Source organism: Cyprinodon tularosa, unplaced genomic scaffold, assembly GCF_016077235.1.
Source record: "Cyprinodon tularosa strain WSP-4 unplaced genomic scaffold, ASM1607723v1 ctg37, whole genome shotgun sequence".
NCBI lineage: Eukaryota > Metazoa > Chordata > Actinopteri > Cyprinodontiformes > Cyprinodontidae > Cyprinodon > Cyprinodon tularosa.
Window position 1 is genome coordinate 4581027 of NW_024039085.1, and position 12186 is coordinate 4593212.

The following is a 12186-nucleotide window of genomic DNA, read 5'->3' on the forward strand; positions in this document are numbered from 1 at the left end:
TATGTTTGTGCTTATGTACATGCCATTCTTACTAACTGGGCAGTAAAGGGAATCAGAGCAATTATGATATAGTTTAAGACTGATATAAATGATGGCAAAGGGGGTACAGAGCGGTGAGCAATACAAAACAAGAGTTAAAGAACTACAGTCAACAAGCCAACATAAGTATCAATAAGCATTAGCATAATTTAAGCATGCCAACATCTTTTTGATTGTAATACCAGAAAAAAGCCTTCCCTTTCATAGCATTTCAAACATAAGCATGTTAATTTAGTTAAAATATATCTATCTATCTTTTGATAAAATGTTAAACTTTTGAAAAGCAAACATTGCAGGAAGGTCAAAAATGAAAAAAAAGATAAATATTGTTAAAATTAATCTCATGCCCTTATACATTGAGAACCTGTAATGGTGTGCATTGATTTCTTTGCTAAATACAAGAGTATTGGCCTCTTCAAGAAAATAAAAAATGTTTAGTCAGTGGTTATTTTATCTTAATTAAAATAATATAAAAAATGTCTCAAAATCAACAAAATAATTGTTCTTTAAACAAGATATCGGGTTTCATTTTTGTGAATTTCAGTTGCAGATCTTACTCCAAGGGAATTGCTGAGCCCTCTGCTTTACTCTTCAGAACAGCATAGCAGAATAGCATTTTTCTCACACTGACACCTTACTATAATTAAAGGTTGGATTTCTTAAAATTGTTCAGTGTTCTTCTTAGGTTTGCCACAAACAGGCATACATCAGACACAACCAGACTTTTACTCAGTTTTTTTTCTCAAAACATTTATACACCTATTTGAAACCTTCTCAAAACAACAAACGAAAAAGAAGAAGCAGAAAAAAAAAAAAACGAACAAAGCTGCTAAAGCCAGCTTTTTGTTGTTGTTGTGATTGTCATGAACAGGATGACTAAGAAATCACACAGGATGGCAATATGTGAATTGAGTTTAGGTTAGGTTTAGGAACAGCGTGTGTTATATGGTCTGGGTTAAACCAAACAAATGAAAGGGAAATTAATGAAAGTCTATGTAAGAATAAAAGGGATGTAACTTGTGTGTTACATTTGCTCATATTTCACTCATGCTAAACTGGGTTGTTATCATTTCTTTAAATGACAGATGACAAAATAAATATTAAAATAAATAAATCTAATACACAAAGTATCCAGCTTTAGACTTAAAAAAAAGATGTTGCAACCTTTCAGCGCATTCAGTTAAATATCAGATTTATAAGGGTGTCATAGTCGAGTTAAGACATTTTTCTTTTTACTAAAAAATAGCTCCTTCATTCATCTGCTGTATCAGCAATTCAAATCTTTTCACTAAAGTTGCTTCTTTCATATCTGTGCTTTAGACTGATGCTGATGAAGAGAGGCGCTGTCCAAGGTACTGCATTCTGCCCCTCCCCGGTAGATATCACGAAGAGACACGTGATAAACGCTCTGTCTTTGGCTCCTGACAGTCGCTGGATAAGCTGAACAGAGAAACCCGACTGCACCTCCTCTTCAACTGAGATAACTGGGGTTTTTTTTGCATTGCGCTGCTCACCAACTCCATCCTCTCATTTTTTCAATTAATTTCTTCATATTCTGTCACATTTGGAGGATAACATATCTCAGGTAATTTATGTTCCTAAGCTTTTAAGATTTGGGAGTTGGAGTGAAAGTGGACACATCCTTCCTTCTATCTCCCTGAATCTTTCTCTCGCTCAGGCTGATGCTGTGATTTACTTGAAAGCAGATCTTGCTTATCTATCTTATTAGAATCGGGCTCTCCAACAGGCGCGGAAATATGGACGGTGTTGATTATTAGGAGCTCTTCGAATCGTTTTCTCCATTTCTCCATGCAACTGTTTAGGGGTCCCGTGGAAGTAGAGGTCTTTGTGCAAAGGTATAAACATTTATTGCTTCAGGAATAAATGTTTGTAGTTAATAAGTGATTCATTTATATAATAAAGAAGAAGAAAAAATACTCCTCAAACGGCTGTGTTATAGCGTTATATGTGAAGGTATGGGCGATCAGAGAATGGGGCTTTTCGGCGAAACGTGGAATTCCGATGAGGAGCTCATTGCGGAGATATAATCATTTTCATGTTTGTAATGGATATCTGACACTTATTGTATAGTTCACGGAGGTATTTTAGTTTATTTAATTCCCATTTTCTCATTGAAGCCATTACTCAACCTATGAATTAATCAGATATTTTTTTCTGTTTGGGATGTTAAATTAAGCAGTTTTTTGTTGCTTTTTCCTCATCATAACAGTAACTCAGATGTAAAAATGCACATATGTGTGTCATTTTTAAAATAATGAAAGGACAAATATCGGGCTGTGAAAAGCACAATTAGTAGTTTTGACTGAGACTCAGTGATTTTTGGTGAAGGTGGCAGTGAGTGTGCGTGTGTGGGGGGTGACGAACACAAACCGACCATTGTGACTCAAGTGACGCACTTTTTCTCATTTTAGCGCTCAGCTGGGTTCAAAGCATTCAGAACGTGTTTATCGGTAAATGGTAAACGGTCTTAGATCTTGTGATTCTAATTTAAAATTTTCGCCAAGACAGTTTCAGTGTGATGCATTTCCCTTTTTCCTGCCGTTTATTGAATTTGAGACCGAGATGCGACTGTCTTGAACAATAAGTGACTTAGGCTATTTTTCCTTCATAGAGTTTAGTAGAGTTGGCCAATGAGATCAACTAATGTGTGACTGTCAAGTGCAGCAGCTCTCTTCCTGGAAAGCCAGAGTGATTGTAATCTAATGATTCAGCTAGTGCTTATTGTGGAAAAGGCCTCCCTGGCTATACTTCAGCTTAATCACAGGATTAGTCTAATTCTAGCCCAAAGACATTGCTGGAGTAGACTTGGAAATGGATATGTTGAAAGTGCTGATGCTGTATTAAATCTCTTTTTTTTTCTTTTTCTTTTGCAGATTGCACCTACTGAGGACTGCTTTGACAGACGAACTGTCTAATGCTGCGTTTATCAGCTTTATATGCCTTATGGTATTTTCCATCCCTGCTAGCTAGGATACAGGGCGAAAAGCCCTAAATAAGGATTCTGGTTGCTCGTCAAAGAAAGCGGACTTAAACATGAAAATTAAAGCTGCCAACTCAGTTTAAGTAAAATAGCGTGGACACTAACTGGCACTGGAAAAAACTGTTTCATAATTTTGTAAAGAGTCTGTATGCTTTTTGGATGTCTGAATCTCCTGCTCCAGCTGAGCTATGGCAAAAAGGACCTATCAACACATCAAGCTTTTTTTGCAAGAACCGTGAGATATAAATTGATTGGCCAGAACAGATTTAAGTAATGGTGTCTGCGCCTGGAAGCAAGTACTACCTAAACCAGTTTTCATGTAAATTTGTGCTAACATGCAATCATATGTCCTACAATGCTGCAGTTCACACTTATAAATCCACATAGGCCTTCAGTGCCACACTAGACTTTTGTTAAGGCTGATCCAACATACTTATTTGCATAAATAGAATACTTATAAATCTGAAGATATTACTTATAGCTGTAATATACAGAGTAGGGCTCACACAATGGTTGTACAAAAGCTGCATAGTGCCCATTTCATATGGGTAGGGATCTTCTTATGCTGCTTTATAGAAATAGGGGCTGCTCTTGAATTTACAGGCACTGAGGGACAGTGGGCCAGGTTTCCAGTGTGGAATGCATGTTGTGAAAGTGAAATGAGCTTTAACCTGAAGACAAAGAGCTCCCACGGGCTGCTTGTTTACTTTGATGATGAAGGATTTTGTGACTTTTTAGAACTTCTTCTAATAAAAGGGAAACTCAGCCTACGCTACTCAATCTTCTGTGCAGAGCCTGCAACTGTAGTTTCTGACACAGCCGTCAATGACAGCCAATGGCATACTGTCACGATTAGAAGAAACTTTAAAAACACAACCCTTGCTGTGGATGATGAGATAAAGTGGGTGGAAGTGAAATCGAAAAGACGTGACATGACTGTTTTCAGCCATCTGTTCCTCGGGGGAATACCGCTGGAGCTACGGTCCGTGGCATTGCGCCTGACGTCGGCTGTGGTCAAGGATCAGCCTCCTTTTGTGGGATGGATAACAGATATAAAGGTCAACAACACTGAGGCTGAAATGATCAACAGTGAGGGGGTCTTAATGGATGTCTGCGGTACAGCCAACATGTGCTTAAATGGAGGAGTCTGCAGTTTAATTAACAATGAACCAGCATGCAACTGCTCTCACACTGGCTTCCAAGGAAAGGACTGCAGTGAAGGTAAGACATAAACTATGTAACATACATTCAGTGTTTATGCTTTTGACAGTAAACAATTAGTCCAACTTAAACCTATCAATAGTCCAAAAGTCTTGGATTCCCTTCCTTAATCATGGTAAGCTCTTGTTGTGTGCTATTGATCTGCTATATGGTTGTTTGCAAAGTTAAATCTCCTTGAAGGGCTCATTAGGAAACAAAGCAGGTGCCTTTCATCCCCCAAAGGTATCCTACCTTACCATAAAGCAAGTCTGTCGGGATCAGTTGACCTATGAAGTATCTCCAATGATTACCTTAAATAAAGAGCAATAATCGTCAACACAATTAATTAGGTAAACATTAGTGATATCATTGATCCCATAAAACAAATAGGATGAAGACAATAGGGTAACCCAAATACTAATAGTTTGAGGTACGTCTATTGCAAAGATTACATGTTTCCTTTTTTTATGTCAAGCTTACAGAAACAGCTGTGTATTTTTAAATGTACTTCTTTATGAAATAGGTAAAATTATGTTTTGAATGATATAGTAATATTATTATATTAATTAATATATTCTTCTTTATTAAATAGAAGTTTACAAATGCAATAAGTAAAACAACATCTATTTTTACAACAGATTTTGATTATAATACACTACAGAAAAGACAGTAGTTTGATGATAAATAACAGGGAACAAATCATTAAAGGTAAATGGAATAAATAGAGGAGGTTGAATAACAGCCTTTCATGTTTACTGCTTGTAGCTGCAAATGTAGATGTTTGCATGTGTTTTGCTGTTTTTCTTTTTCCTTTTTTAGTTCCTTTTTCCAGGTGAAAACTGAACATTAATTCTCATTCATTCTCAATTCTCATTGTCTAATTTATGTCTATTTGGGAGATACATCTTTTTAACTATAGGCTTAATGAGACTGCTATGAAAACTTTTGATCTATCTCGGTATCTGAATTAAATTTGGGTTGTTTTTTTGGATAATATGGATTATTGTATTTAAATAGCAATAAACTGTACAATGCCCTGTAAAGTTAATTATTTTATCTTTTATTAAGCTTTGTTGATTTGATGTAAAGTGTATCATCTGAATTGTGTATAATCCTCAGACATTGGCACTGAATGGTTAGTATAATTAATATGAATATATTAATACATAGATATATATAATACATACGTTTTAGTTTTTTTTTTTTGTTTCCAACAACCGGCTGCTCTCTGACACCTTGGGTAGCACTGCTGCCTTGCAGCAAGAAGGTTCTGGGTTTGATTCCTTATTTCTAAATGGAGTTTGCATGTTCTCCCTGAGCATGCGTGGGTACTCTGGATCTCTGGGTCTCTGGCTTCCTCCCACAGTCCAAAAACATTGACTGTTAATTGGCTTATCTAAATTCTCCTTGGCTGTGAGTGTGTGTGTGTGTGAACGGTTGTTTGTTCTGTTTGTCTCTGCAATGGACTGGCGACCTGTCTGGGGTCGGTGTACCCCACCTCTCGCCCGTAGACAGCTGGATATAGGCACCAGCACCCCTTGTTATCCCACTTGGGATTAAGTGGTCAGATAATGCATAGATGTTTCCAACAACCAATTAGTTACTGTGCTAAACTGGTTTCTGCTACTTGCTTATCCACAGTTCTTCATTCTGCAAACTCTGGCCCCTAAACCTAAACTCTAAAAGCTAGTCCTACTCGGAATAAATAATTTCCTGGGCGAGAAGACAAAATCTATTTAAGAATTAACCACGGAGAATGCTCCTGATAAAAACGAAAAACAATTAAAAAGGTAAGAGAATGATGTGAAAAAACTTTCAAGTTGATTTTGTGGTTAATTGGCCTAATGAAACGTTAACATAAATATGAACCCTGTCATCTTCCTATTTTGGTATTTAACCCCTCAAAGAGGGCAACGTGCTGCACAGATCTGCTCTCAGGCACTAATTCCAACTGAATTCATCAGCTTTATTTCCTACTTGCATGTCACCAGGTACTGTTGATAGGCCAATGTGGCACACGCTACTCTTGCTTTGCAGTGCTACTGAGGCCAATAAGAGATCAGCTGGTCTGAATTTGAGTTGCTGGCTGACATTTTCTGATACTAAAAGAGATATCCATATATTGTCTACTACAATTTAATCCATGAAGGGGGGCTGGTCCCTACCTCCACTCATCTTTAGATGAGAGGCCTGTGACTACAAGTCACAGTTTATCACAGGGCATTTCTAGAAAAATGCATGGTGATATTAGAGCATAGTTTGATGGAAGTACTAAGTAAATTATTTGATTTGTATAGTTAATCTCTCTTCTTAGATTCTGATCCTTTAAAGAATTTTGTAATAAATCAAAGGATCAAACAATTACTAGAAGAGAGCTGTATCTTACAATCAGGCCATACCTTAATAGTGAAAAACCTGGGCCAGTCTTTGACAGAACCAGCTAATAAATGCCTTAAGATTATGCCCTGATTGATCCCTGAAACTACTTTTGCGAGGAAAAAAATCCTATAACTGACTTCCAGTGTCTCACCAGCAGGACATCAGTATAGTGTGTCAGTTATTTCTTTATTTAAACCGCTCTGCATTAGTGAGATGTTGCTGCATTGCCATAATGTATCATATTGCATTAATAAATTTGGATCAAGACATAATAGTGACAGTAAATGTGCTTGGACCTGCCAGTAATGTTTTTGTGGTTTTCATCACAGCTAATGGAATTTCAGAACATAGTGATGACTTTACGACGACCTGAAAGATTGTCCAAACAAGTCTGATTTAACACTTAGGCATAAGGAATATTCACCATCTTTTCAATTCTAGAATGATGAGATACTATTGGTCCTAAATAAGCACTTGAAGAGCTTAGAATATTTCGTGGATATACCAAAATTCACATAAGAAAATTGTTATTGTCATATTTACAAACATAACGAGACCTTGAAAAACGTAATAACTAATTACTGACCAATTACTGACAGTTTTTTTTTTGGGGGGGGGGGGGGGGGTTATGCTGCAGGAGTGTTAAACAGTCATTTTCAGTTGTGGTTTGCAGTTATTACAATGATGGCCAAAAAAACCTTTTATTATTTAAGCCCCTCTAAAAATATATGTTATTTTGCAAAATCTGCCAAGTGACTTACTTGTACTGAACAGATGCATTCTTTGGAATAAAAAAAAATTACCTTCCAGGTTTCAGGAAAATGGCATCACAGTGGAATGTTTACCTCATTCCTATGGCCTAAATTTAGCACTGTACATCTGTTTATTTTCATTTTAAGTATGAACCCACTTTTCTGACCTGATTACAAACCAGCAATCTGTCTGATGTGCTGATGTCACTTTTCTCCTTGTGATACGCTTCTGGCTTCCTGAGATAATTATGGAAATCATAAAAACAGAACATTCTCTGAAATTCTTAGCAATTGCTCCTTTCTGGTAACATTGTAGAGTGAGCTGTGGCAGTAAGAATTTCAGGAGAAATTGTGTGACCATGAAGGTTCTATGTTTATAGTTTTGACAATTTAACAAACCTTATGTCAAGTTCTTCTTAGTGAAAAGAAAGAAAATCGCACATCCATAAAGTATGACTCCAAACCAATCCAAAGTAGTTATTTAACTTTGCTGTATGGGGCAAAGCACAGGTGTACTGCAATCCACTAGCATTTTTTTCTTTTAACGAAAACATAAAATAGTTGCCCATGGCTGTTGACAGGGATTCATAAAATGCATATAAAACACTAGTCCTATAAATTTGTACTGTAGTTTTATGTACAATTGGCAATAGAGGAAGGAACAGGAGCAAAAGTGATAAGGAAAAAATATTTTTATTTGTTTTGCCACTGGTATTTATTAAGGATTTTCTTACCAAATTTTTGAATTAGCTAAGACACATCTTGCTTCTTATTATGCTGAACCTCAATTAGATTGGATAACACTATATGTAAGCAAGTAGTAACACAGATACTCATATGGATTTGGTTATTTACCTACCCATTTTAACAAAATTTTGAAAATCATTACATTGTAACTCTGGATGCACTTTCTGCTCACTCTAAATCCCTTTACAGGCTCTAGAAGAGGTTACTTTTGTTCCAGTATTGCTCAATGTTATGTTGTCGCCAGGATATATTGTAAACAGTATAATTTCCCCCCATAGGTAGTGTTTTATGTATAAACTGTGACTTTGATCCCATCTGAGCAGAGCATCTTCTTCATATTTACTGTGTACCCAATATGTGACAAACTTGAAATGGGATTTCTTATAGCTGTCTTACCGCCACTCTTCCTTTAAGGTGAGATTCTTGGTGTGCCTGTCTGATAATTGTCCTGTCAACAGATTCCTCAACTTGAGCTGAAGATCTGTGTTGCCTCTTGGCTGCTTTTCTGATTAATACTCTCCTTGCCTAACTTGTCACTTCAAGTAGACATGAATTTCTTGATATGCTTGTTGTTGTGCCATAATCTGTACATTATTAAATGATGGATTAAAAAGTGCTGTGTGAAATCTTCAAAGCTAGGATGCTGATTTATAACTTCACCTTGCTGTAATCCAGTTCAGTTTAATGTGTTTAGTGTCAGTTTACTACTGATGTTATCTCAAAGCACTTTAAACACCAGATTAGTTGCAAAAATATATAACTGAAAGAAATATATATCACAAAAATGTAAATAGATCCAATTGCTGTCAAGTTGCCCATTTTTTAAGATTTACTGTCTAAGGAGGGCCGGGCCAATAACATTGAGTTGATTAAAGTAAACAGTCTTCTTCACAAAGATGTTTCAAGAGTGGGTAGTTATTAGCATTTAGTAATTGACTTTGTAAAACTCCCGTATACTGAGCATGCATGTTGGGACAGTGGAAGAGAAAAGTCTGTGGTAACAGGTGGAACCCTACAGCACAACCTCGCTAAGTGTGAGCTAATATCAGCTATAACTGACACAAACAAAGCTCCGGTATTATTTTCTATATTTGAGAAAAAGAGCAAAGAGTTAAGAGCAGCAGATAATCTTACCCCCAATTTACACTGCGTCTGGCTCCACTCTGAGAAGCGTGCACAGATGGAGCAATGAAAGCCAGTAATAATTTGGAACAGAGATAAAAACAACTCACTTATAAATACACTTATAGGTATAAATATTCTTGCATATTTAATAATGTAGCAAGGTCTTTTGGGAAATATAGTTTGTCTTTTGTGAAATATTTTGAAAATATGAACATTGCGATCATATCAGATCAGATTTGTGTTGGTGCAAACTCCCTCTGTGTAGATTAACTATGACTTGGCTTTGGGCATTTGCCAAAACATAGAATCAATTCGAATTTAGCTTGATGGTTTTGTAAATACTCTTATTTAGGGCTAAACAATTATGCCTAAATGTTAAATCGTGAATTTTGTCAACCAATGTTGCATTTTTGTTTTTTTGTTTTCCCTTTCACTAACCACAAATATGCAGAATATTTACTTCAGGGTTTTGACTTTTAAAGCTTGCTTTTTAAAAGTTCATTGACAAAGGACTTTATTGTTGCTGTTGTGTGGAAATGTGCTTACTTGTTCTTGCATGCATTGATCTGTGTGCTTGGAGTGACTCTCTCTTCCCTTCTGCATGGTGGCAAACTCGCTTTAAGTATATTACAGCCACCTAAATTACTAGAGTGAAAAAAATCAGTATTGTCAAACCGTCAAAGTTGAGTGCATCTGCGATTTTAACAATTGAAGTTTGCTAAATTGCTATTAAATTGTAAATGTAATCATTTTTCCAGCTCTACTCGTATTTATGGGGGCATATTTACTGCAAAGTTAGCAGCATAGAAAGGCCAGATGCATAGTAAATTGGTAGTTTGTGGATCACAGAAATGCAGGATAAATTGTATCCTCTTAAAGGGGATATGGAGTTGCAGCAATAGCTCAGGCAATGTTAGTATAAGCTTCAGCTGTAGAGATACACTCCAAAAGTTGTATTTTATAAGCAAAATAAAAAAGCAGAGGGAAAACAAAAGATGGAAATAAAACCAGAAGATCTATCTATTTAAGAATACTAGGACAAGGTAGTTTAATCAGAATGATAAATCTTAACAATAATATTTAAAGTAAACATAACTTTTTCTCACAGACAGAAAATGAGGGGTGCTTCCACAAGTGATCCTGATATCTGAAAAAATTGTCTGCCATTTTACTTTATTTACCCGATCACTCTGTTTGTCTACTCCAAAAAATTGGATTGTAATTTGAACAAATAAAAAAAAAAAAAAAAAAAAAAAAGACCCAAAGCACTGTACCAAGAATCTCTGTAGAAAATATTGTCAAACTATAACAAATAGTATACAAATAGTAGGGATGGAATCCACGGATTTATTTGTTGGCAACCTCTCAAATAAATCATCTCATCCCACTTAGTAGCAAGCACTTACAATTGAAAGCTAAATTTTATTACCAAGCAGGCAAAACGTTTTTGTCATCTTCTGTGTCCCCATATGGTACAAGGATTTGGCAGAGTACATTGAACTTAAAACTTATCCATCGGTTAAATAATTTAAAATCTGTTTTGTTACTTTAAAAAGATGAGAGGATTATAGGATTTGTCACCAGACCTGTCAACTTCTCTCTGTCACAGTGCAAGGCTGGACATTAAATGACGTCAAACTTGAGCCTACACACATATTCACAAATCCCCATGATCGGTTAAAACAATTATTTAAATGCACCACTCAGTAAAAAGTTCCCCTGAAACTGTCTTTTTTTCATTAGATAAATAACATAGATGCTCTGGATAACTGCATGTTTTATCATGATAAAATTGAAGCAAGTGTATTTCATCATAGTTTATTTCATTATCAAAAGTCATACAATAGGGCAGATTGAATCTTATTTATTTGTTTGTTTTTCTTTAAAAAAACCCCTTCATGATTTAGAATTCACCGAAGGATACTTTTAGATGAATTATTAGAATATTGTAGAATATTATCAAAGGCATTCTTCAGAAATCAAATGTTAAAATGGCTTTGCGGTTAAATGAACCTACACCAAGAAAAATAAAATGTCTCTAAAATTTTAGCATTACAACACATACAATACATGTGGGTGAATGAAGTGATAAAATTGTATAGGTTTTAAATTGGTTTTCACAAAAAATAAAAAAAGAACTGCATTATTGATTAAATAGTTTAACCACAAGGTTTTGCACTATTTTATTTTCTTTTCTTTTAGCCAGTCACCATCTTATTGTAGAGATCCCAATCAACACAAAAACTACACCTTTCTACACAACACCAACATTTTAGACTATTTTCAATGTTACTTATATCACAAATTTTATGTCCTAGTAGAGAATCATATTTATCCCTATGAAAGTACTATAGTTTTTGAAGTCAGCAGGTTTTAATTTGGCTCTGATGCAAAAATTACCCCTTGTTGAACTTTCACATATCAGATAAAGGTTTCACAAATCCCAATATGGGTTTTAAAGTATTCCCTTTTAGTATGATAATATCCAAGTATAAGGTCCCTTAAATATTTTAGTTTAAAAGTTTGGTATTTTAAAATAAGAATGTTTATGGTTGTGAGAAATAAGGTTTATTAACCCTTTAGCTGACTTGACTACTTGAACTGGTTTTGCAGTGGGCACCACCATCACTAATATAAACCATTAAACCAGCATTCTCTGGTGTTTGACACCACATTACCTAAGCTTTGGTTGAAATTTCCATAAAGATAGATTTATTTCTTAATGTTTTAACATTATTTTATGAGCCAAAAATATCCCAGTTAAACACAATATTTCGAACTATTTCTGTGCTTTTATTTTTCTTGATTATGTCCTATTATGGCAACTATGGGAAGCTCTTGTTTAATAGCCATAAAGGGTATACATTTAATTAGAAGAAAACAATGTCAGACAGTATTGCAAGTTAGATATTTTTTTTTCCATTAACATTATCTCACTATATC

The 12186-nt window shown here is 35.3% G+C and overlaps 1 protein-coding gene across 1 annotated transcript in view; it reads left to right on the top strand.

The window, feature by feature from the left end:
* Nucleotides 1–1457: 1457 nt before the first annotated feature.
* Nucleotides 1458–12186, top strand: part of LOC119790744 (neurexin-1a-like) — a gene marked incomplete at its 3' end in the record, with an annotated part of 37256 nt that continues 26527 nt past the window's right edge. Inside the window, exons 1-2 of the mRNA XM_038296450.1 lie at nucleotides 1458–1624; nucleotides 2934–4261. Of these exons, the coding sequence (XP_038152378.1) occupies nucleotides 3550–4261 (712 nt within the window). The remainder of the gene's footprint in view (nucleotides 1625–2933; nucleotides 4262–12186) is intronic.